This window comes from Callorhinus ursinus, unplaced genomic scaffold (genome assembly GCF_003265705.2).
Source record: "Callorhinus ursinus isolate GAN/ISIS: 27379988/994484 unplaced genomic scaffold, GSC_fseal_2.0 scaffold14, whole genome shotgun sequence".
Classification (NCBI taxonomy): Eukaryota; Metazoa; Chordata; class Mammalia; order Carnivora; family Otariidae; genus Callorhinus; species Callorhinus ursinus.
This window is the reverse complement of record NW_027397076.1, coordinates 33922437-33949165: the sequence shown is the minus strand read 5'-3', so window position 1 is coordinate 33949165 and position 26729 is coordinate 33922437. Positions and strand designations below refer to the sequence as shown.

General features: G+C 39.2%; 1 protein-coding gene and 1 long non-coding RNA gene across 2 annotated transcripts in view; one reads left to right on the top strand and one right to left on the bottom strand.

The window, feature by feature from the left end:
* Positions 1-11734, top strand: part of LOC141374107 (uncharacterized) — a 15175-nt gene extending 3441 nt beyond the window's left edge. Inside the window, exon 3 of the long non-coding RNA XR_012380696.1 lies at positions 11612-11734. This is a non-coding gene — a long non-coding RNA (uncharacterized lncRNA). The remainder of the gene's footprint in view (positions 1-11611) is intronic.
* The window catches only part of TSPAN8 (tetraspanin 8), an 83177-nt gene that overhangs the window by 21724 nt on the left and 34724 nt on the right, over positions 1-26729 (bottom strand). The window contains exon 4 of the mRNA XM_025882868.2: positions 6902-7070. Coding sequence (XP_025738653.2) covers positions 6902-6961 — 60 coding nt within the window. The 5' untranslated portion in view covers positions 6962-7070. The remainder of the gene's footprint in view (positions 1-6901; positions 7071-26729) is intronic.

The following is a 26729-nucleotide window of genomic DNA, read 5'->3' as shown; positions in this document are numbered from 1 at the left end:
AAGGAAAGAAAGGAAGGAAGGAAGAAAGAGAAAGAATATCCAATTATTTCAGAAGTCAAGAATATTTTGCCCAATTTCAATCTTTACAATTAGCTAAATTTTCTTAGAAATTTTTAAGTTGGATAAACTCTCATTTCAATCCCTATCTTTTCTTCCAACTTCATCTTAAAAACAAAAGAAATGCATGTTTAGAATATGCCATTCTCATCTTATTGAAGAAATTTAGTATAAAAATCAGTCTTAATAATATAAAATTATTAAATGTTATACTGACTTTAAAAGTAAATACATTTTCTATCAAGAATAGTAATTCTAGAGTCATGATTGATATTAACCTATTTTATCCCAATTGGTACCAGACTGGCTATCATAATGGTTCTTCAGAGCCCTTTTCCAGTTTGGCTTTAGGTCCTTGTCGCCCAGCCTTCTTATACTGTTTAAATAATTGAGAATCTAAATTAAGATATAAGTATCTAGCTCTGTCCTACTTTCTGTTGACCAGGTCGTAAAAGGAAATGAGTTGATACTTTGGGCCACCAACTCAGCAGACAGTGGACACTGCAGAACTGACCAGGCCTACTGTCCCCAAAGCCCACTTCTGGTTCCTCCTTGAAGGCAGTCATCATGGTTATCACTCAGCTCCTATAAAATATCTTTCTTTTTATGGAATTAGGATGTAGTTGGTCTGAGCCAAAATTCTAAGAAATTAGGCAATAATTTTGATGTTTGCTTACGAGCATGCTGTGGACTGAATTATATCCCAGCTAAATTTACAAGTCAAAGCCCCACCCTGCAGTTTGACTGTATTTTGAGTTTGGGCTTTCAGGAGGTAATTAAAATTAAATGAGGTCATCAGGGTGGGGTCCTAATCCAAGATGATTGGTGACCTTATAACAGAGGAAGAGATCTCTCTCTCTCTGCACAATGCATGGAACAAAAACCATGTGAGGACATAGCAAGAAGGCAGCCATCTTCAAGCCAGAAAGAGAGCTCTCACCAGAAACCAAATTGACTGGCGCCTTGATCTTGGACTTCCAGCCTCCAGAACTAGGAGAAAATAAATTTCTGTTGTTTAACCCACCAAGCCCAGGGTATTTTGTTATGGCAGCCCAAGCACACTAAGGGCACAAGCTGACAACTATAAAGTGTCAGAAAGAAAAAGGGAAACACCATCTAGAACAAAGATAAAAGGTATAGAACCAGCTTGTCCTCTTCTTGGTTACGGTGTCTGCCAATCATCCCTACTCCCTCCCTCTCAATTCTATCCTTTGATTTTATCACGGTGTATTTGAAGGGTGTTGAAAATGGAAGAAAGTGCATAGCACTCTGCTAGGGGGAAATATGGATCATGGGCTCTATCATTATTGGCCCAGAATGGACACTTTTTGGATGAGCTTAAGGGAAAGTTTCCTGTACTGCTCCTGAAAGGTTGTAAAAGAATAAGGGGCGCCCGGGTGGCTCAGTCGTTAAGCGCCTGCCTTCGGCTCAGGTCATGGTCCCAGGGTCCTGGGATCGAGCCCTGCCTCAGGCTCCCTGCTCTGCGGAGAGCCTGCTTCTCCCTCTCCCACTCCCCCTGCTTGTGTTCCCTCTCTCGCTGTGTCTCTCTGTCAAATAAATAAATAAAATCTTTAAAAATAATAATAATAATAAAAGAATAAAAAATAAAAGAATAAGAAAATATCCAAATGGATAACCCGGATAACTCCAAGATTTGTTTTTATGATAACCCCACAACACCTCCGGCCATGAATGCAGGAAGCAAGGATTCCAAGAGCCCTAACAATTTAGGACCGTACTACTGTTGTTGATTTTCAAGTTTCTTTTTTTAATAAACATTTATTTGAAAGTCTAGTTCCATGGCATTGTGGTAAGATGATGCAGAGCATGCCATTGTTGCCTGTGAGAATTGTTTTTTATATTAAATTATCTTTTCTTTTTCATTTATTGTGTCCTCTCCCTCAGGAATACAAACTGTTCTGGTTTTCCATTCTCTGCTCTACCTTCTTCCACCTCATTTATCTCTTTTTGATTTTCCTCTGGGAGGGTTTCTCAATTTGGGATTCTATCTCTCGGTCTCCATTTAATGTTTCTGGAGTGGATTTTAACTCTATCATTTGGTTTCTGGTGTATATGAGGTACTTCTTTCATTTACCCACTTTTCTTTTCATCCCATTCTGTGCTTTTCCAGTTAGCTTTTTCTTCTCTCCTGGCCTCCATCCTCTGTTTTGTAGGGAGTTGTTTTCTGCCATTGCACTGTGGGTGCCAATTCCCAGATCCTTGCTCCATGATGCTGGAATGTTTCTTTCAGGGATGTGTGCTTGTCCTCTGAGGTTTCAGAGTGACATTCCTTGTCACTTGTTCAGCAGTCTTTATTAGGACTTAGGCTGGATTTTCTCTTATTCGTCCTTGAATAAGATGAGACCCATTCTGATGTATTATTCCTGGAGAGTAGGGTCTGCACTTGGCCTCACTCAATGACGTGATGGTAATTCTCAGACCTGTTGGAGGAGAGCTTCTTGGGCCTTCTCTCTACAGGCATGGCCTAATGCAGCTGATTTACTGACCTGGCCTCCTAGCACTCACACACTACCTGCTTTTCTGATGCTCTACACCAGTGGAGTTAATTAAAAACTTCAATTCTCAGCAGGCTCTGCCCTCATGGTTTTTCAGCCCCAAATGACTGATTACTTGTATCAGCGAGTGGTAAGCACACAGCGAAGTGTCTCTATAGTTGCCTTCAAGTGTCTCTTCTGAACCCAGTAAGTAAGCCAAACACCCAGTACAACTGCTGCAAATTCTAATTTTAAGTAGCTCTACCATACCCCAGCATCTACAATACTCCCCAGCCTGACCTATCTGAGAGGAGCATAAGGAAACTTGGGTGGCTCATCTGTTCTGACACAAGACTTGGAGAAATAGATTTTGTACCTGGAATTTATCCATTCTCTACAGCACCTCCAATTTCACCGTGACTCACATCAAACGCTAGCCTCAGTGGTTAAGAACGATTTCCACTTTTACATGTTTTTCTTCAATTGCTAATTCTGACAAATGGAAATTGCCGCATATTTATGTGACATATCTCAAGTTCTCTCTCAAAAGAAACTGGTATGTTTAGCTTACATGACCATAGGCATATCTCAGAGATATTTCAACATCTGGCCCTACTTTGCAAAGGCTTAGTTTTGCGAGTTACACCAGAAAGAATGCATATGAACACATAAGGCCGTGGATATCTATATGAAAACCACATCAGTGGGACTGTTAGACTTGTTGCTTAAGTAAACTTTAGGAATGTGACAAATTGCTAATTTCCTATGAAGGATCATAAAATTCCAATGGAGAACTCTGCGTTGGGATAGAGAGGAGAGGAGAAATAGCAGCGGTTCCCTAACCTCAGGGACTCCTGCTGTCTAAAGTTTGAATGAAACTATTGATGTCACCTGTTGGCTGAGAAGTTATCACTGTTCTTTACCGCCATTGCTCTTACTCAAAGACTCCATTTCAAGATGTGTCATATAGAGATTGTAGGTCACACTGATACGCGGATGGGAAGAACAAAGTCTTTTACCCCAGGGAAGTTAGAAATATCTAACTGAAATCTAATGCATCAGAAAGACTTTGTCTTCATTAACAGAAAAACAAAGAGATGATGGGGACCATAAAATAATCAGAGAATCCGGGGAAGGCAGTGACGATATCTGGGTACAGCACGGTACAGATCTCTAGTCTTAAATATATAATATATAATCCTGAACCTCTAACATGCCCCTCGCCTAATCTCTCTTTGTCATGTCAGCTTAAAATTCAGATTTCAAATTCCTGGGTAGCTCCTTAATGAAACACTGACCTCTAAAGTATTCACAATCTTTGTGAATGCACTTTGTATGCTGTTTTTATACAACAGGAACTAGGGAAATAAGCCTGGAACATCTTGTCATACCAATGGGGAAGAAGTTATGCTATTAAGATCATGTCCAAAAGGACTCAGGAGCCAACATGAAGATGCTCCCCAGTGGCCAAAGATAAAATAAACTGCATATCAACAAAGAAAAGGATAAGAAATGCTTGCTTATTACTGTTGCATGATACCAGAAAATTAACTCATCATTTTGAAATCGGTTAAGTAAAAAGTAAGAAGCATTTATGTTGCCTTTTTTTTTTTTTAAGTAAAAACTGGGTACTACTGTTAACCAATCAATAAATGCTGGGGTTCTCTTTATTTAAAGTATTCCAGCTCATACATGAACAAAAGGTGATGGAAATAGAATATCACCAATTTGGAACTCTTAATGGACTGTTTCTTAGGTTCTCGAGTGGCAACTAACATCACAAAGTGAGACGGTCAGACAGTATGTGCCTCCTGATGAAAGAACTCAATATCACTTCTAAAGTAGTTGTGCTCCCCCGCAAAAAACAATCCGAATCTCTTCAAGCTAACAAATGCGATCACTAGATTTGAGATAATATAGAGGAACATGATAAACTATACCACAGGTGTGCAAATAGCAAACACCAGACTGTGGGAAATACGGTAAGACTGACAACACACATCAATACATAAAATTTCAAGGGGGAAAAAAGAGATGAAGATGGAAGGAGAACCTAAAGATGAAAATTGACATACAGGATATATCAACCAATAGCAAGGCACGAACCTTATTTAGATTCTGAAATATCTCTAGATGGATATTTGATAATCAATTCAGGAAGTCTTATTAAGTTTTTAGTGTGATAATGACATTATGGTTACATTTTTAAAAAAGAATTACTTCTCTTTTAGAGATATATACTAAAATATTTACAGATGAAATGATGTATCTGGAATTTGCTTCAAATTGATATGGGGGGAGAAAGTGAATGAGAGCATGCACACAGAATTGCCTTGATATCCTCACTGTTGGGGCTCAATGATGGGGTTGATCACCCTTTTCTATTCTATGAATGTTCAAAATTCCCCATAACAAAAAGCTACAAACAAAATCAATCAAAGTACATAGGCATTCCTTTGTTTATATTCTACTCTCAAGGTTTAACCAATTTTAAATATTTTTTTAAATATTTTTATTTATTTATTTGACAGAGAGAGACAGCGAGAGAGGGAACACAAGAAGGGGGAGTGGGAGAGGGAGAAGCAGGCTTCCTGCTGAGCAGGGAGCCCGATGTGGGGCTCGATCCCAGGACTCCGGGATCATGACCTGAGCCGAAGGCAGACGCTTAACGACTGAGCCACCCAGGCGCCCTCAATTTTAAATATTTCAAGCAAAGAAATTTATCAGGACTAACTTTAAAACACTGACATATATTCATGACCTATACTTAATATTTGCAAAAGCAGCCTGTTTTTCTAGGGAAAAGAGGAAGTAAAGGGACAGATCTTCTTTATTTTATTTTATTTATTTACATACTCATTTACTTCACCAATATTTCATCTGTACTCATTAGGGCTGCTGACATTGAATGCAAAGTCATTCTGTACAAGACTGTATTCCTATAGTTAAGCTTAATTAGGTACATCTTTGTTTTAACAGGACAGAAGTATACCAACATAGAGATACCAGCTGTCTGTTTACTAAAGGTAACCAAGTACAAAACAAAACCAGAACTCTCTCCTGCCTATGCTGCATAAGCCATTTCTTTTTTTTTTTTAAGATTTTATTTATTTATTTGACAGAGAGAGACACAGCGAGAGCAGGAACACAAGCAGGGGGAGTGGGAGAGGGAGAAGCAGGTTTCCCACCAATCAGGGAGCCCGATGTGGGGCTCGATCCCAGGACCCCAAGATCATGACCGAAGGCAGACCCTTAACGACTGAGCCATTTCTTTTTTAAAGATTTTTATTCACTTATTCGTCAGAGAGAGAGAGAGAGAGAACAAGCAGGGGGAGCAGCAGGCAGAGGGAGGAGCAGGTTCCCTGCTGAACAAGGAGCCTGATGCGGAGCTCGATCCCAGGACCCTGGGATCATGACCTGAGCCCAAGGCAGACCCTTAACAACTGAGCCACCCAGGCGCCCCCAGGAGCCATTTTTTAAATCCAGCATACAAAATGATTTTTTCACTTAAGGACTTTGGGCTATTTCTACTGATTTACTTCTGAACAATCTTTAATTGCACCCTATATTACTGAAAATGATGTCAATTGCCCAACATCCCAGCCTGCCTTTTACCTTTTGCCTTCCATATCTTATTTTTCCATTTTCTAATACTTAATGCTACTTATCAATTTATTAACTGTCTTATGTCAATAGGCTTTCCAAAAAAACCCATACGACCTGCTAAAATACCAACCCTGTTGATTAAGAGATGGGGTGATGACACATGGAAATACTAACTTTTTTAACCTAGTTTACTAAGTTTCATTTTTCCATGATTAAATAATTATATTGTTTCCCTCTCAAGTTTTTTATGACCCACTGTTTGTTCTTGGGGTCTCTGAAAATGATCCTTTCCTCATCTGTCTCGTCTGACACCCCATCATTCACCTGTTTCAGACCCAGATGTAAAGATTAGGATTCAGGGGCTGGGCTCCGGGGGAATCAGACCAAATTTTTCCCACAAGGTCCTTAAACTAGGGAGGCCTGCATGATATACAACTAAGAATAGTTGTCCTTTAATTAAGGGGTATTTTTCTTCCTCTGTGATTGTTTTGCAACAATATCAAAACATTTATGAAATGTTTATCCTCACAGATCCTGAAGTCCACTTTCTTGAGTCATTGGCTCATTTTCAATTACTGAAATAACCAAAGAAAGAACAAACAAATCCAAACAAGTAAATGGAAAATACATTTTCCTCCTCCTCCTATTTCTCTAGTGCAGAGTCTGTTCTCGTTTATGGTATTTGTATCAAGGTCCCCTTTCTTGCCTAAAATTGATAATTAGATAAAAAACAAAACACTTACCCAGAACAAGAAGTTGAAGATAAACATAGAATATTTTATACAGCCACTCACACCTGCCATGTCGGAAAAGGGTCAGGAATCCAGATGCAGTGAATGTAACTGTTCCTTGTAGGACTGTCCTGCAATATTCTCTGGAGTAATTTGCCTGCAGAGATTTCTGTGCCCACAGCTTCGGAGCAGAAATAGAAAGCAAAGGAAGGGTGGAGGGGAATAATCCAGTTATTAAAGTGGATAAAAAATTAACCCACACATTTAAATATCACAAGGGCTATCACTAGGCGAGTATGTTCTTTTGCTTGTCATGGCTCCTGGGGCACTGGGCCAGGATATTTATGATCCTTTCTCAAAAACTGCCTCCTCTAGAGTAAACAGATATCAAGTTAAGGAGCGGCGCTGGATCGGCGAGAGAGTGGCACAGCGATACTAGGTTGTTGGATTTCAGAAACCACAACTTCACTTCCCTGCCCTCCGTTTCCCCTATAGGAAAGCAAAACCGTTTTGCTCTGAGATAAAGGGACATTGTGTCTCAACTCATTTTGCATTGCATTTTCTCAACAATGCAAAATTTCTCCCAGGGGCAATGAAATGCGTTTAGAAATGTGTAAAATCTGAAGGCTTACATCGAGTCAACTGTCATCCTGAACCCCAGAGTGGTTGAGAACCACCGTGACATGGACCTGCCTTCCAAAGCTTCTAAACTCATTTCAAAGTAAGTCCACGAAGCTGCTATGAATGCAGCATAGATAGGGGGAGTGAGGAGTGAGAGACTGCCCTGCCTATTACAAGACCATTCAGCGTTTATCTTTATTGCTTTACAGTGTAAAGGGGAAAAAAATAAAATACTCAGGAGCCACTCTCTGACGACCTCATTGTGTTCATTTTATAACGTGTAGCCATTTTGATAGCTCAGTGTATTGTTAAGGTGGGCACGGAACTTCCCTCCCCCTGCTAAGTTACATCCAGCAACAGCTCCTCTCCACCAACTCGGTTTCTGGATTCCTGGTCCTCTTAGACAAAAAATTCAAAATGAGAAGGTGGTTATAGTTCAGTGACCATAGATTGTACAATTTGTTTCTAGTGCTAATAGAAGGCAGCTGTGGCAGGTAAAAGGCAAAATTCTCTGACCTAATCAGGGAGGTGTGGACTGCTTTTGTATAAACAATTTGGGTCATGCTAGTTTCTACATCCTGTGTCTAAAAGAGAGTTCTTTTCTCCCTAAAGAAAAGAGCCCTATACTTCAAAATGTTGTTGGGGAAAATAATTCCTTAAAATCTTTGTTAAGTTCTATACAATAAGCAAGTGTGGACCGGTAAGAAACTGGGTCAGTTAAAAGAATATTTTTCTACTTTTCACCGACATACAAAGGTGCTCTTAAAACAATCCCACTCTCTGACTATAAACACAATGTATTTTTATTGTATTGGCATCAATCATATTTAGTGTGAAGGCCAAATTTAGGATTGGTGCAAAAATAATGGCTTGATATTTAAATAATGAAAATTGTTGGTGTTCTATGTTGTTTCCTCTAGAAAATGGAAATAATCTCACAAACTTCTACTGAGATATTAATGTGGATAGGATTATCCAAAGCTGAAAGAATAAAGTGGTTTTGATTGAGTGAAAAACCAAATGGATTTGAAGTCCTAGAAATGATTGTCAGTTAGAGGTAAAAAATCAAAAGAAATATATAGATAAAAATGCTGTTTTGTGGACAAGAACGTATTGAGTACTTACCAAATTTCAGTTTAGAATACATTTAAAAATATATATATAGTCTTTAGTTAAATCGCTAAGGAACCCTGAAACACAAAAATCAACGGATGGGTTTTATAGAAAAATTCCTCTTCGTAGACGATTCCACAGTCCAATTCAAAATCAATATGAAACAGTTCACTCCTCTGAATTCCTATCCCGGTAAATTTTATAATCACACAACATTTACCCAAGTTAACAATGTGGAGTCCCTTTGTATTCCTCTTTCTTTCCTGCCCGGTATCCACTCACTTCCCACAGTCCGCTGAGCTCCTAAATTTCCTTCAAATCTGATTCCTCCATCTCTTGTTTAACTACTGTCATTATCCAACCTGTTATCATCTCTCATTCCACCAGAATCTTAATTCGTTTCCCTGCCAGTTTCTTCCCCCTCCATCTGCCTTAGCACTCCAGAATTTTCTTTTTCGTTCCATAATTCTCTTCACAAATACTTATTGACTATGTAATTCCCCTGATTAAAAACCTATCTAAGGATGGTTTCCTATCACCTACAGGATACATTCCAGACTTCTTAGAATGACACTGATAGCACAGGGTAAGCAGGCCTCTACCCACCTCCCAGAACTTTCTCCCATTCCTCTCTCCCTGGGCAGCCTCTACTCCTAGGCTCCACATCCATGAAATTGATTCACAGGACCAGAATATATCCTGGGATTTTATGACTCTGTGCCGTGTCAGAGTTCTAGGGAACTACCAACATGTTACCCTTTGCCCCTCTCAAAAGATCAATTATCAAATAAGGAAAAATAGTTTATTTCAGGACTTGTCAGAATCCTAAACCACTGATATTCTATTCTAAATACATAGCAATTCCCAAATGAATGTGACCCCAGAAAGTATTTTTGAAAGACATATCCTTGGACCAGTGTTACAGCACTTACTTACAGAAATGCTGATCTAGACAAACATCCACATTTTACACATAAAAAAAAAAGTGAAGCCCAAAGAGTTTGAGTAGCCCAAGTCCACAAAACTGGCTAATGGCAGAACTCTTTAGCTCTAGACAGGAGGTCTCAGGGTGATCAGATCAGTATTCTGTCCACTTGCACCAACTATGTCTTGAGTTATGTAATATGATTATAAGATGAGTCAGTTACCACCTTAGATCTTGGAGAAGTTGTTCTATAGCAGGTATTTAACAGAGTGGGGGCGCGGCGGGGCAGAGGTAGGGAGGGGCTGGAGAGTGTCAGTAATATATCTTAGACCCAGCGAAATGCCAGGCCAGGAATGAGAGGCAATGGAGGGTAGGATATCACAAGAAATGACAACTGAAGAGAAGAGCGGAAGAAAAGTCTAATAAATTAGATAACGTTTTCCTAATGCTGCCATTGTGCCAATTGCTATCAATCGTAGTAAATGCACAGGGTAACTAACACTAGATGAGGATTCAAATCCAGTTAATCATGAAAATTCTCCACAAGGCGGGGAGTTTACCATAGTAAACTAGGTTTTGACAGCAATATGGGGACGCTCGCAAGGACAGATGAGAGAGGGATTCCTTGTGTTCAGAGCAGGAGAAAAGGCATGAATAAAACCATCAGGTACCCTGTATAAAATACAGCGTCTTCTCTAGGTCATCAAGCAAATCAGGCATACATTTGGGACTTGAACCAGAAAGCAGACATAGAAAGGAGGTTCATTTTCACGATGATTATCATGTTTCCCTCTACAAGATATACGCAATAATTCATTCAACAAATGTATTGAATGCATACAATACTCTAGGCACTATACTATACAGGTGCTGGAGATACAGCAGTTTACAAAACAAGATAAAAATCCACCCCTCATGGGAAATTGTATACAATCTACATACAGATATATTGGGTAACTAGATTTTGGAAACAAAAATATAAAGAGGAAATTATCTTCCCACTACAATGTGAATATAAACAGATGTTCTTTATTATTATTTAAAGATAAATTTGATAGCATATTCAGATAACTTGCCTCTTAGTCATTCATTCAACAAATATTTTTTTGAACATCTACTATATTCTGAGCCCTGGGGATATGGCAGTGAACAAACAAAATGCTCCTGATCTCCTGAAGTTTGCACTCCAGAAAGGAAGACGACTTCCCCTTTGTATTTTTGTTTCCAAAATCCAGTTACCCAATATATTTTTTGTTGGAGTAAGTACTGAAAAATCAAGTCATGTGTTTTGTTTTATTTTAAAGATTTTATTTATTTATTTGAGAGAGAGAGCAGAGCGAGAGAGAGAGCACATGCATGGTGGCGGGGGGGGAGGAGGGAGGCAGAGGGAGAGGGAGAAGCAGACTCCCCACTGAGCAGGGAGCCCCACACGGGATTCGATCCCAGGACCCTGGGATCATGACCTGTGACCTGAGCCAAAGGCAGGCACTTAACCGACTGAGCCACCCAGGCGCCCCTCAAGTCATGTGTTTGAGAGAAAAGATTTATGTTATTTTATCTTACGTATTCTCCCATTATCACTGTCACTGTACACTCTAAGGGTTTTTTAATGGCATTATGGATATTCATTTCCTCAAAGGCTGATAGCAGTAGCAAGAAAAATGATGTTGAAGTTTCTCTTCCTTATGACCACTTAGGTGTGGGTGTGTAAGTACATGAAGACATGAGGTCATACATTTTAAGCAATTAGAGTGAAGAGAAAGTTCTGGTACTCTTTAGCATTTCTCATTTTGAAAACCTTTTTTCTTATTTTCCGAAAATGGAGGTTGCTCATTTACAGGTTTTATGATTCCTTTTACAGGAGCAAAGCCTTGGCTCTTCTCCTCTCGTCCAATTCCAGCATTCCCAAGACCAACATTTTTCTTCTGCTTTCATTTGAGCATAATACTCTATGCTTCCTATCCTGTGTGCTTATGGAGCCCAGCTCGTAAAAACCTCTTGCATATTCCCACTGGGGATGGGAAGCATCTGGTATGAGAATGATCTGTCTTCTTCCTTTGCAGGACATTTTGAAACAATGATGCCTATTTGTAGTATTAATTCCAGCTCAGAAATAAAGTGTGACTTGGAATTGTCTTCGTGAAGTAGCAAGACAGTGCTCATGAACAATGGATATCCAATATTCTTCCTCTTTTACAGATATTTTTACTCTAAAATGGTCATGATTTGTACCTAGACATAAAGTCACTAACCATATAGGTTACAAAAATAAAAATATAAAAATATGCATCAGAAAATAGACTTTAGGTCACTAAAATCAATTTTTTAAAAAGATTTATTTATTTATTTGAGAGAGAGAGAGAATGTGAGCAGGGGGAGGGCCAGAGAGAGAGGGAGAGAGAGAGAGAATCCTCAAGCAGACTCCCCACTGAGCGCAGAGCCCGACACAGGGCTTGATCCCAGGACCCGGAGATCATGACCTGAGCCAAAATCCAGAGTCAGACATTTAACCAACTGAGCTCCCCAGGCGCCGCACCAAAATCTATTTTTAAGTGTTCATTAGTGAAGACTGAGGCAAAATGGTGCAGTGATTAAAAAAAGCAGCTTTTGACCATGATGGATTAGAGATGCCCATGAATTCTTACTAGACCTCACTGCAGTGTTTTTGCTTCTTTCATGCTTGCAGCAAGAGGAAAAGAGGCCAACAGCTGGGTGGGGTCCAGGGTCAGGTCCTTGGCTGGACAGCCCCTGAAGCTCAGCTTTTCCAACCTTTCCTGAAATGATCTACTTCTTAGGACACTTTAGATGATCTCACAGGAGCCAGAATGTCAATTTCTTAGATTATCATGAGAAACGTACCCATGAAGCCATCCAGCAGTAGATAGTGGCTGATCAGAAATTCGTCTCCCTGTAAGAAAGCAGCAGAAGCCAGAGCATACACAGACAGTTTCTTGGAGGGTAAATTCAGTAAAGGAGTCAGTGGATGTGTTGGTGAGATTTGATAGTCTGGTGAGTCTAGAACCATGTCACGGATCTAACAGCCGAACCCATCAAATGACACTCTTGGTGGCGGCAGCAGCCTCTCCGTGAATATTGCTATGACAAATCACAAATTCCTTTTTCTCCAGGTGGCCCTCTCTGTACCTTGTTCAGTCTGTGCTTTCTCTGTGATCACAGTCTATCCCCGGGCAAGGAGATGTGAACATTGTGTATCCACTTAGTGGACCATAATTACCATTCAGTCCTGCTTCCAAGATGGCATTTGAATTGCATTTTATTTTATTTTTTTTTTTTTAAAGATTCTATTTATTTGACAGAGAGAGACACAGTGAGAGCAGGAACACAAGCAGGGAGAGTGGGAGAGGGAGAAGCAGGCTTCCTGCTGAGCAGGGAGCCCGATGCGGGGCTCAATCCCAGGACCCTGGGATCATGACCTGAGCTGAAGGCAGGCGCTTAACAACTGAGCCACCCAGGCGCCCCTTGAATTGCATTTTAGATATTTCTAAAATTTCTCACTTAAAAATGACGGCTCTCTTGGTCCATGCCTATAGATTTTCCTAGTTGATCTCGCAGAGATCAATCTTATTTTCCTTGTCTCCAAATCGGGACATGTGCCCACGTACAGACTAGAATATTCAACAGGAGAATGAAGAATACAAAACAGAGCTTTGTAATCACCAGCCCAGAATCATTGGATACCCTATTTTTGTGCTGCATATTTGCCTGGCTGTTTGCTTTTTAAGTTTAAAGTGTAAATGCCAACCTGCTTTTCCCTGAGTTCTCTCTGAATCAGTCCTTTGTTTGGTCGGTTCACAAGGTACACATTTCGCTGCCAGGCATGATTAGGCTCTGAGGTAACAGTGATTAAGAGGCAGGGAAATGAGTAGAGGCCACCAACACAGAATTTAAAAAAAGAAAAAGAAAAAATGAGAGGGTGGGGATGTTTAATGCCTATATCAGACACAAGCTTCTCAAACTGAAGGAGCTAACAAAATGTTACACTGAATTTAACACAGGCTTATCCCATGACTGGTCAGAAATAAACATAGACATTTTACTCATAATGCTAATTAGGATCTCACAAGTGACTGATTCTAAATTAGAAAGGTTTATTCAACCTCACACAGTGGGAATGTATTGCATGGCTATTCTGGTTCCCAGGAGAAAATAAAATAACAGAAAGTCACTGTAGAAGGTCATTTATGAGGAAATCCCAAACTTCCATTTCACACCTTTATAAGAAGCAACAAAATGTATCCCAAATTAAGCTCAGGTAGAAAACAACTCAGACTCTGTCTTGAATTTTTTTTTTTTTTTTTTAAACCACAGAGAGTCCTATTTAGATTTTCCCTGAGCACTTGAAAACTTGATTTTCCCTTACTGCAAGAAGGCAAAAGAAGCTGAGAGAACCAGAAAACCCATGGCTGAAACACCTACACCATTGTTCCTGAAACAAGAGGGTCTGGCTGCATTTTCTTCTCTATCATCCCGTAAAAATGGATCACCCCAATTTCAATCCATAGCAAATAAAAGAACACATATTTAAGAATATAATATCTAAATGTAATCTTTCCAGAAATGGAATACACCATTTCTCCTAGAATTCTCTTCTAGTTCCTTTCTTCATTTATACTCAGGTATTAAAGCATCCTTCCTTAAACTTTCCCAGTGATTATTTTACTATTAACACACTGATTGATTCAGAAAATGCTCCGTCCATAAGCCAATCATGTGAGGAAGTCAAAAAAATGTTAAATAAGCTACTCTTGGGGTCATTCAAGTGTCTTTGGGTAAGAGAAAGCTGAGGATTTGTTTTGCTTTATGCAGAATCATGTTGACCTCTAATTTAGCCTACACAAATCATTAAACCTTAAGAAAATATTCTAAAGGAGCACTCACTGACTTTTATTTTTAATTGTGCAATGGACCCAGACTCTCTCTGCATACTAATTTATTTATACCATATTCATATTTGAGGCTTCAGATAGCCGGAGAATTCCCGTAAGTGCTCTGCTCTCTTTCCTCTTCACTCTTCATGCTTTCTTGAATCCTTGAGTGTGAAGAGGTACTGTAAAGCCAGGAAGACTGGCCGAGCCAAGGCCCCTCAAAAAGGAATGTGCAAATCTGGGAACACATTCCAGGATTTCGAGCTACCAGTTCGGGGCCTGATGTATAAGCAGTATCAGCCAGCAATTTCAAGTTTTTTGAGAATCACAGATTCTCAGCCAATCCCCTCAGGAGCTTTCTGAGAAGGAAATAGTTCATAAAGCAATTCTCTGTGCAGTAAAAGATTATGTCACTCCCATGCTTTGAACCCTCTAATGGATTCCCATCACAATTAGAATGAAATCCAAAGCCACACAAGATGGGTCCTTGGCTGCCTCACTGGCCTCATCTCCTCCCTCTGCCTCCCTCACTCATGCTGCTCCAGCCACAGTGGATTCCTTGCAGATCCTCGGACTTGCCAAGTGTATCCCCAACTCAAGGCCTTCCCACTTCCTCTTCTTCCTCTGGAATCCTCTTCATCTACAAGAGCTAGATGGTTCATCATCTCCACTCACTGTATTACATATTGATTTATTTGTATTATTGTCTGCTTCCTTTCTGGAATGTAAATTTCAGGCGATTGGGAGCATTTTCTGTGTTGTTCACTGTCATATCCCTTGGGCTCAGAATATAGTAGGTGTTCAATAAATATTTATTGAACGAATGTCTAAATAGCAAGTTATCTAACTATACTTCCTAATTTATTTTTGTAATAACAAAGAGCTCCTATTTGTGTTCCCCATTACATTCTTACTGCCTCGCACAGTGGCTGGCAGATTATAATCAGCACATGTGCGAGGATACAACATTGCAAAAGAAAAATAAAGTCCGCACTGCTCTTATGAACTTTATATTCCACCAACGTGAGACAACAAACACACAAATATACACATAAATATGCAAGAAAACACCAGGAAGAGAAAAATGGCAGGATCCTGTGTTGCAGAGTAACTGAGGCAACTACTTTTCATCAGATGGAACCCTGAGGACTTGACATTCAAACTGAGTCCTGACCTGGGTCAAATCACAAGGAAGCACCAAATCAAGGGTATTCTACAAAACAAATGGCCTAAGTCATTTAAATGCCAAGACAAAGAAAGTTAGGAAAGACGGAGGAATTATTCCATATTCAAAGAGGCTGGAGAGAGACAAGGCAACTTGGGGAAATAGGATCCTGAATTAGGTCCGTTGCTACATAAAAGATGTTACTGGCGAAATCAACCAACGTGATTGGGGTCTCTGGGGAAGGATATGTGGGAATTCTTTCTATCATTCTTGCAACTTTTCTGTAGGTTTGAGATTGTTTGGAATAAAAATAAATGGTCTCCTGAGGGGAAAATAACTGAGGCACAGAAAAGTTAAACAACTTTCCCGAATTCCCATAGTTTGTAATAAAGCCTGGATGTGAACCCAGGCAGTCTAGCTCCAAACTCTATGTTGGAGAAACAACTCTGTTGTTTCTATCAACATTTGCCTTGTGCAAAGTAAGCTCTCGAGTGATATCCTTATTAGTAAAAATGAATACGTTCTAAACAGAGTCCTGCATGAGAAAAAGGCACAAGCCATGCTAACAGGTAGGGTAAGAGAATTCCAGACAAAGACAACAGATAGTGCAAAGACCCTAAAGGGAGCACAAACTTGGCATTCTGGAGAAAAAAGACTGGTGTGTATGTAGCATAAAGAGTTATGGGGAGCAGGGTTAGAGATGAGATCAGAGGAAGCTCTTCAGGTCAGGTCCTATAGATTGCTGTGAGATAGGGAAAAGAGAACAGATATATTTAAGTGTTACTGGAAGTGTAAGGTGTTATAGGCTAAATGGTGCCCCCCCAAATTCATGTTGAAGTCCTCATCCTCAATATGTTAGAATATGACTGTATTAGTGACATCAGCAAGGTGTCGGAGTAGGAAGCCCTTGACCATCCTTCTGTCCGCAAACAGACCAGTTAAGCAATTCACGAACAAATGCCCTTTATGGGAACTCTAGAAACTAAGTGAAAGGCTCTTGAATGCTGGCCAATCACAAAAACAGATGTATTGAAGCCAATACGGAGATTCAGGACACCTCTTCCTGGAGTCACTTCCCCTGGTTCCATACCACATGGTCAAAAGAGACCTCCTGGCTCCCAGCTTCTCCCAGGGTAAAGGAAGGGTTGGTTTGTCCATCCAGTGCTCCAACTTTTTTGAGGGGCCTCCCCAGCTGATTGACTCTGATCCTACCAGTCTTGGAGCTTAGACCCAATTTAAAAATGTGTGAAGGAATTGAGTAGACATTTTTCCAAAGAAGACATACAAATGGCCAACAGGTATATGAAAAAATGCATAGGGTCATTAATCACAAGGGAAATGTAAGTCAAAACCACAATGAGATTATACCTGTCAGGACAGTTATTACAAAAAAAAAAAAAGCAAACAAGGTAGGATGTGGAAAAACTAAAACATTTACATACTTACTGGGAGTGCAAAAATGGTTCACCCGCTATGGAAAATAGTATGGGGGTTCTTCAAAAAACTAAAAGTAGACCTGCTATATGATCCAACCATCCCACTTCTGGGCATATATCCAAATGAATTGAAATCAGGTTTTCATTGAGATATCTGCCCTCCCATGTTCATTGAAGCACTATCCACATTAACTAAGATGAGGAAACAACCTAAATTTTGATCAGCAGATGAATATATATATGAAAATGTGATATAAACATAAAATGAAGTATTATTCAGCTTTAAAAAAAAGGAAACTGTGCACAATGTGACAACATGGATGGACTTGAAGACATTATGCTAAGTAAAATAAGCCAGACACGGAAAGACAAGCAAGTACCACATGATTCCACTTAGATGAGGTATCTAAAATAGTCAAATTCAGGGTGCCTGGGGGGCTCAGTTGGTTAAGCATCCAACTCTTGATTTTGGCTCAGGTCATGGCCTCAGGGTTGTGGGATTGGGCGTGACAGCTTCATGTTCAGTGAGAGGGGGCGACGTTTACTTGGGATTCTCTCCTCTCCTTCTGCTCCTCTCCCTACTTGTGCTCTCTCTCTCAAATAAATAAGTATATCTTTTTTAAAAATACAATAAAATGGTCAAATTCATAAATTAGAAACCAGAATGGTGGTTACAAGGGTCTGGGGGATATGGGGATATGGGGAGTTATTTATCAACAGGCATAAAGTTTCAGTGAAGATTAAATAAGCTCTAGAGATCTGCTTTATAATATTATGCCTGTCTTCAATAATTATGTTTTTTTAATCATAATAAGATAATAAATAAATAAGTAGGACGTGGCTATATTTGGACATAAAACCTTTAAAGGGACAATGAAGGTAAAATGAAGTCATTAGGTGGACCTTCACCCAATATGATTAATGTCCTTATAATAAGAGGAAATTAGGACACAGACACACACCCAGGAAAGACCATGTGAAGACACGAAGAGAGGACAGCCTCCTACAAGCCAAGAAGAGAAAACTCAGGAGAAATCAGCACTGCTGACACCTTGATCTCAGACTTCTAACCTCCAAAACTGCAAGATTAATTTCTTATTTAAAGCGACACGATGCAGTGATCCAGGCAGAAGATGATGGTGGCTGGTTGTGGGTGATAGCAGTGTAGAGGAAGAGAAGCAATTGGATTCAAGATATGCTGTAGAAGGGAGATGAACTTTGACGGGGAGAGAAAAAGAGGAATATGGATGCTATGAAGATTTTAATGTGAATAACTTGGTGGATAGTGATGCCATGAAGATGGAGAAAACGGGGAAGAAGAAGAAGTTCTGTTTTGAACATCTCAGATTTGAGGTGCCTGTTAAATATCCACATGGGGATGTTAGGTAGGCAACTGAGAATATGAATCTGGAATTCCGAGGGCAAGTCAGAGCTGGATGTAAACTTGGGCCACATGGACGATATTTAAAGCCAAAGTACTGGTAAGACTAACTAAGGAGAGGGCATGCGTAGATAACATCAGAACCCTGGCCCAATCCCTGCAGCATACCAATATTTAAAGTCTAACAAAGGAGTAAGTACACAGGCCTAAGAATCAGTGAAAAGTGACGTAGGAGGAAAACTAGCAGAGTGGTGTCCAGGAAGTGAGAAAAAGAAAATGTCATAAGGAAAGATGGGGCAGATGTCAAGTGCTGTTAAGAGGTCTGGAAAGATGAGAACTTCCCTCACCACTGGTTTGGGCAGCATGGAGATTACTGCTGTCTTTGAGAGAAGACCAGTCTTAGTCACATAGTAAAGACAGAGTCCAAATAGAAAGGGCTGAAGAAGGAATGAGAAATATAAAAGTAAAATCATTTCCTTTAGACCATTATTTCAAGTTTCAAGGGAAGCACTCAAAATGTGGAAGCCAGAGTAACGTGGGCTCATATAGTTCCACTGTCCACCGGGAATTTCAGAGGGATGTGAATATATGTTCCCATGTAAATTAAATTGGAGGGTTTCTTACCATATGTACCATTAAAATTAATGATGTTGTATCACATAGAATTAAGCTCTTCATTGATTCTATAAAAGTCTATAGGAAATCATAAATGCAGAGCACTTCTCATGGTATATCTTTTTATTTTCTTCTGATTTTTGAATTATACAAATGCATTAGCTATCCAGAAAATTAAATTTTTAATTTAATTATAAGTTTCCAGGCGCCTGGATGGCTTAGTCAGCTAAGTGTCCGACTCTTGGTTCCAGCTCAGATCATGGTCTCAGGGTCCTGAGATGGAACCCTGTGTCAGGCTCCATGCTCAGCACAGAGTCTGCTTCTCCCTCTCCCTCTGCTCCTCCCCCTGCTCTCTCTCTCTCTCTCTCTCTCATAAATAAATAAAAAATTTTTTAAAAAATTTGAGTTTCAATTCAAACCCAAGGAGACAGATAACTGAACAGATCTCAGCAGACAGGCTGGCGATGGTGGTTAAGATCTGCTTTGGGTCTTATCAAAGGAGAACCTGAAAGACCTGCTGGGTAGAAACAGAGTCTAAATATGTAAGGGGAAGTCAGAGATCAGGGACCAATCAAATATTTAGGAAATTTTTCAGGATAGGGAAAGGGATCATAATTACATCAGGATATGATGTAAGCAGGCAGATATATATAAAAGAACAATGTTCTATGAGCATCTACTCTGAGACAAGGCTACTTTGCTTCATGTTTTGAATTCAGTGCTTTTCTCAGAGAATAAAGACCAATTCGGTACATGTTAGATTACTCTCCAGAAGAAAAATAAAGTGGATTCTACGGAAGCTGGAAGCTAATGAGGACCACAGGGAGAGGGCTCGTTCCTCTCCAGGATGCTGGGGGCTTGAGCCCTAGATCTTTCATCTTTCGAGAGGTGGTTCAGCCAGATACAAGCTGTTTTCTGAATGTGATGGCCTCTCTATTCTCACCACCAGGATAAATTACTGTTACCAATTTTGTTGCTGTTTTACCCAGAATTTTGTTGGCCTTCCTTGGTGGGTCAATCTTTCCCCCTGACTAGTTTAATTGCTTTATGTACCGTACTAATATCTTTATGTATCTCAGGACCTCAATCTCAAAACCATCAAGTTAAACTAATTTGTTCTCCCAATCATCATCTTCCTCTTTATTTCTTTTTTTAATTAATAGGCTTCATTTTTTTAGAGCAGTTGTAGGTTTATAGAAATTGAGCACAAAGTAGAGTTCTTCTATACTCCCTCCCCGCCCCCACACAGCTTCTTCCTTATCAGTATCTTGCATTAGTAGGGTGCACTTGTTACGATTGATGGGCCAATATTAATACATTATTCATAACTAAAGTCCATAGTTCACATTAGGGTTCATTCTTGGTGTTGTACGTTTTATGGGTATTGACAAATGTATAATGACATGCACCCACCATTACAGCACCATACAGAACAGTTTCGTTGCACTAAAAATCCCCTGTGCTTCACCCGCGCGTCCCTCTCCCCCTCCACTCCCAACTCCTGGCAACCAGTTTTTTTTATTGTGTAGTTTTGCCCTCTTCAGAACGTCACATACTTGGAATCATACAGTGCGTACTGTGGCATAATAAGAAGTATATATTTGGTCTTTGCCCCTTCTGGGAGGGTTCCTGGCACACAAGCTCCTAAAACCCTTGGAATCTCAGGAGGAATAATAATGTCATTTGTATGCTAATGAGATGATTGGTAGCTAGGGGTCCCTAAACAACTTCTGGAAATTGGATGATTGCCAGAAAGACCAAGGCTTGATTGCAAATTTCAGCCCCACGCCTTGGCCTCCAGGGAGGGGAGAGGGGCTGGACATTAAGTTGATTACCAATGGCTGGTGACTTAATCAATCTTGCCTAAGTAATGAAAACTCCCTAATAATCCCTAAGCAATGGTGTTCAGCGAATTTCCAAGTTGGTGAACACACTGACATGCTGGGAGGGCGGCACACCTAGAGAGGACGTGGAAGCTCTGCATGGCAACCCCCTCCACCACCCACCGTACTTTCTCCTATGTGTCCTCCATTTGGCTGTTCCTAATGTGTATCTTTTATAATAAACCAATAATAATAAATAAAGCACTTTCCTAAGTTTTGTGACTCATTCTAGCAAATTATCAAAACTGAGGAGGGAATGTGGAAACCCCCAAATTTACAGCCAGAATTTATATACAGGCATACCTTATAGATATTGTGGGTATGGTTCCAGACCACCACAATAAAGGGAATATTGTAATAAAGCAAGTCAAATGAATTTTTTTGTTTCCCAGTGCATATAAAAGTTATACTTACACTATCCTGGAGTCTATTAAGTGCAATAATACTATGTCTAAGAAATCAACATGCATACCTTAATTTAAAAATTATTGCTAAAAGATGCTAACAATTATCTGAACTTTCAGTGGGTCCAAGTCTTTTTGCTGGTGGAGGGTCTTGCCTTGATGTTGGTGGCTGCTGATTGATCTGGGTGCTGGTTGCTAAAGGTTGAGTTGGCTATGGCAGTTTCTTTTTTGTTGTTATTTTTTTTAATTGAAATATAGTTGACATACAGCATTATGTTAGTTTCAGGTATACAACACAGTGATTCAACAATTCTACACCTGTGCTATGCTCACTGAAGTATAGTCACCATCTGTGACCACATGATGTTAATATAGTCTTACTATGTTCCAAATGCCATAATTTTTATCCCCCAATTTATATATTTTATAACTGGAAGTTTGTACCTCTTAATTCCTTCCACCTATTTCACCCACCTCCCCAAACCCCTTCCCCTCTGGCAATCACCAGTTTGTTCTCTGTATTTATGATTGCATTTTTGGTTTTCACTTATTTTGTTTTGTATTATATTCCACCTATAAGTGAAATCATATGGTATTTGTCTTTCTCTGTCTGACTTATTTTACTCAGCAAAATACCCTCTAGTCCACCCACATTGTCTACCCCAAATGGCAAGATCTCATTCTTTTTTATGGCTGAGTAATATTCCACTGTGTGTGTATCACATTGTGTATATATATGTATACCACATTATCATGATCCATTCATCTACTGATGAACACTTAGGTTTCTTCTATATCTTAGCTATTGTAAATAATGCTGCAACAAACATAAGGGTGCATGTATCTTTTCTAATTAGTGTTATCATTTTCTTTGGGTAAACACACAGTAATGGAATTACTGGATCATATGGTATTTCTATTTTTCATTTTTTGAGGAACTTCCATGCTATTTCCCACAGTGGTTGCACCGATTTATATTCCCACTAACAGAGCACAAGTGTTCCCTTTTCTCCACATCCTGGCCAACACTTGTTATTTGTCTTGGATAAGGTGACATCTCATTGTGGCTTTGATTTGCATTTCTCTCATGATTGGTGATATTGAGCATTTTTTCACATGTCTGTGGGCCATCTGTATGTCTTCTCTGGAAAAATGTTTACTCAGGTCCTCTGCCCATTTTTTAATGGGATTGTTTGTTTTTTGATGTTGAGTTTTATACGTTCTTTATATATTTTAGGTATTAACTCCTTGTCGGGTGCATCATTTGCAAATATTCTCTCTTCTTCAGTAGGTGGCCTTTTTATTTTGTTGATGGTTTCCTTCTCTGTGCAAAAACTTTTTATTTTAGTATAGTCACGACAGTTTATCTTTGCTTTTGTTTCCCTTGCCTGAGGACACTGTCCAGGAAAATGTTGCTAAGGTTGATATCTAAGAGATCACTGCCTACATTTTCTTTAAGGATTTTTACGGTATCAGGTCTCACATTTAGGTCTTTAAAACATTTTGAGTTTGTTTTTGTGTATGGTGTAAGAAAGTGATCCAATCTCATTCTTTTGCATGTAATTGTCCAGTTTTCTCAATACCATTTATTGAAGAGACTGTCTTCTCCCCATTGTATATTCTTGCCTCCTTTGTTGTAAATTAATTGACCATACAAGCATGGGTTTATTTCTGGGCTCTCTATTCTGTGTCACTGATTTAGGTGTCTGTCTTTTGCCAGTAACCATACTATTTTGATTACTACAGCTTTGTAGTATATCTTGACATCTGGGATTGTGATACCTCCAGCTTTGTTCTTTTTTCTCAAGACTGCTTTGGCTATTCAGCAATTGTATGGTTTGTGGCTAGTTTTGTTAAGAAACTGCCAAACTGTCTTCCAAAGTGGCTGCACTATTTTACATTCCCACTAGCAATGAATTAGAGGTCCTGATTCTCCACATCCTTCCAGCATTGGGAGGATTTGGGTCATTTTAATAGGTGTGTAGTGATATCTTATTCTTGGCTTAAGATGCAATTCCCTAATGATATATGATTTGAGTATTTTTCATATGCTTATTTACCATCCATATATCTTCTTCTGTAAGATGTTTTCACATCTTTTGCCCAGCTTTTAAGTGGATTATTTTCCTATTGCTAAGTTTTTGGAGCTCAGTCTTTTTTATCAGATAGATGTTTCACAAATATTTTCTCCCATTCTGTGGTGTGTTTTTTCATTCTCTTAATCTTATGTTTTTTTGGGTTTTTTTAAAGATTTTTTATTTATTTATTTGACAGAGAGAGACAGCCAGAGAGAGGACACAGGCAGAGTAAGTGGGAGAGAGAGAAGCAGGCTTCCCGCCGAGCAGGTAGCCCGATGCGGGGCTCGATCCCAGGACCCTGGGATCATGACCTGAGCCAAAGGCAGACGCTTAACTGACTGAGCCACCGAGGCACCCCTAATCTTATTTGTTTTTAATGAGATAAACATCATCCCATGGGAAACTGAGGCTCAAAAAACATTATTCTTGATGAATTATTTTCTCAGTTTACAGACACATTTTGTTAATTCTATCTCTGGAAAACTTTAGATTCAATCCACTACCAATTCCTTATTGTGCCCTGATATATATAATAACTGTCTCCTGGAACTTCAGGATTTTAGTCTGTCAAGAACTTGGAAGGCTATGAGATATTACCCCACTTTCAAAATAACAAGTTAAGTTGCTACAGTTTAATGGTTGCTGTCAAAAGACATGAGACTCCCAGGCCAGAGACAAATGACTTTATAACTCACAGCACAGCAAGTTCTATGAGCTTCATGTTTATATCAGGTTTTTTGGTTCCCTATGTCCCATGGTGGAAATTCCCAGCAGCCCAGATGGATGCTGGGCACGTAGTGAGTTTATATCACACTGATGAACTCTGAGTTTAAGAAACTCCAATCTCTTAAATTTCAACCTCCCTTAAAATCTTCCCTTTGCCTCTATCTTCCAAGGACATTCTTGAAAATATATTTGAAACAAAAGTTTTAATGTCTTTGCTCAGAAGTTGTGCAGAAATGTGAGACCCACGAAGAATTTTCTCCCAAAATAATCTTTCATCTCTCATGGTGGACAGTCAGAATAAGAATTCAATTTTAAAAAGTTCCTTATGTTTAACAAAAATAACTTTAATATAAATATTTAATATAAACTCCTTAGCAGAGCATTCAAGGCCCTTCAACACCAGTAACCTGTTCTCCCCTTCTAATCTTATATTCCTAAGATTTCCCAACAGGTACCACTTATGCCAACCAACATGGACTTTTTGCCTTTTTCCTGTTTTTACCAGCTCTATCTTTTTATTTCTCCCATTCTTCCTGTCTCAAGTGCTCTCCCCATATCAACAACTTCAATGATACAATCAGATCTGTTCAGTTCTTAATTCAAATGATACCTCTCACATGAGGTGTTTTTTTTAAATAGATCTCTTCCTTCTCCTGAATTCTTAGAGCACTTTTCCCCTATAATTCAATTTAAGCATTCTCTATTAGATTCAGTTGTCTATTTGTATTTTCTCTCTACTAGCATGCAGGTAACCAAGGCTTATATTTGTTCAACTCTGGGTCTGTCATACCATGAACTGTGTCTAGCGTATATTGAATGAATGTAAGAATAAATGTTTTTATTTTTGTTTTTCCTAAGGGATTTCTAAGGAGATAAGAAGGTATGATTTTTAAAAACAACCATCTTTTATCAGTGAAACAACTATTCCCCAACTCACCAACTTTTTCTCATGATCACCATAATTAGAGATACTTTTTTGACTTTCTAGTTGTTTTGGCACAAAACCCAGTGTTTCCTTTTATTAAACATGCTATAATATTTTAACCTAATGTGAAAGTAGCAAAGCAAAACCAAAAACTGCATTCTGACTTGTCAACATCCCTCTTTTTAATCCCTTTTATCTCTTAACTAAAATCCTTCTCCCGCTTTCCTGTTTGACATCCTTTGAGTGCTTTCATGTTAGCATTGCTCATCATGAAGTCACCTTGCACAACCCAGCCCTCCCACGATGAGAGCAGGTTCCAATTAAGCTAACAGACAGCAGGTTGAAAACAGTGTCCACTGACATCAGAATAACACAATGTTTTCAAGAATGAAAGGTTCACAACTTTTTTTCCAGAAACAGTAACACACAAGGCAGCTCAGCTTGCAAGGAAGACAAGAAGTCTCCATCAGAGAGACTGTGAAGTAAATTGGAAAGAAAAAAAAAAAAAAAGGCCGGGGAGTGGGGTGGGGATGATAAGCTATCCGAAGAGAGAGAGGTGGAAGCCAAAAGCTCTTGGCAAAAGCAGGGGCTTTGTCTTCACAGAGTCCTGAGCTGAAAAGTAAGAATCTGCTTCTTACCAGCTCAGAGACCTTTGTTCTTTTGTCTACTCAACAAATATTTTTTAAGTGCCCATAAAGTACTAGATTTTGGGTATATGATAGTGAATAGAGCAAATATAGTCTCAGCCCTGGTAAAGTTCACAATCTAGCAGGGCAAAAACATAAAGCAAATAAACTAACAAATCAATTTGTACTTACAAATGATGGTGAGTGCTATGAAGAAAAAGATGGGTGTCAAGAGTATCAATGACAGTAAGAACCTACCATAAAGAAACTTCTGGGGAGGTAATGAGTTAGTTGATACAAAAAATAAGGAGCCAGCTATACAAAGAGTGTGGGTGAAATAATTAATCAGAGAGAGGAAAAAGGTGTTTTGCTTCCTTCACAAGATGGACGCTCTTGTAAGAGTTCTGCTTGGCACAGAACTGGCCTTTGTAAATTCTCAGCAAGTGATCATTCTTGTTGTTGCTATGGCTGTTGATTGTATATGCCTGGTAGCCACCTATAAAAGCCCACAGATCACTGAGAGGTCTTTTAAACTCTAGCAAACACTCAAGCAATACACATCAGTAGTTACATCTTTAATCCAGAAGGAAATATATTGAAAAATTTTCTCTAAAGCATAGAGAAAAATCTAATGAGAAATTTAGCATCTTTTTCCTCTCCTTTCCTTGATTAGTCCTTCATCTGGATTTCTGTATTATGACAAAACCTTACTAATTCATATGCTGATAATTAGGGATTTTGCATTTGTTCTGTGAAGGAAATAAATAACGTAATCAAAATGTGAGGCAAAAATGCTTAATTTAATTAAGGAAACCTGTTGTTTCTGAGCAGATTTAACCACATGCATTTGCATACAATTAATGTGCTGATTACAAATGACTTGAATTTTCTCATTAAAGCAAGCCAAGTTAAGCTCTTACTCTGTAACACTTGACCTCTGTAAACTTACATTTCTTGTCAAAGTTTGCCATAAATAAGGTATGCCATTAACTCTGATTCTTTTCTTCAGTTAGTCCAAATTAGAGTTTTCTGTATGGCCAGTCCTAAATTGACCTG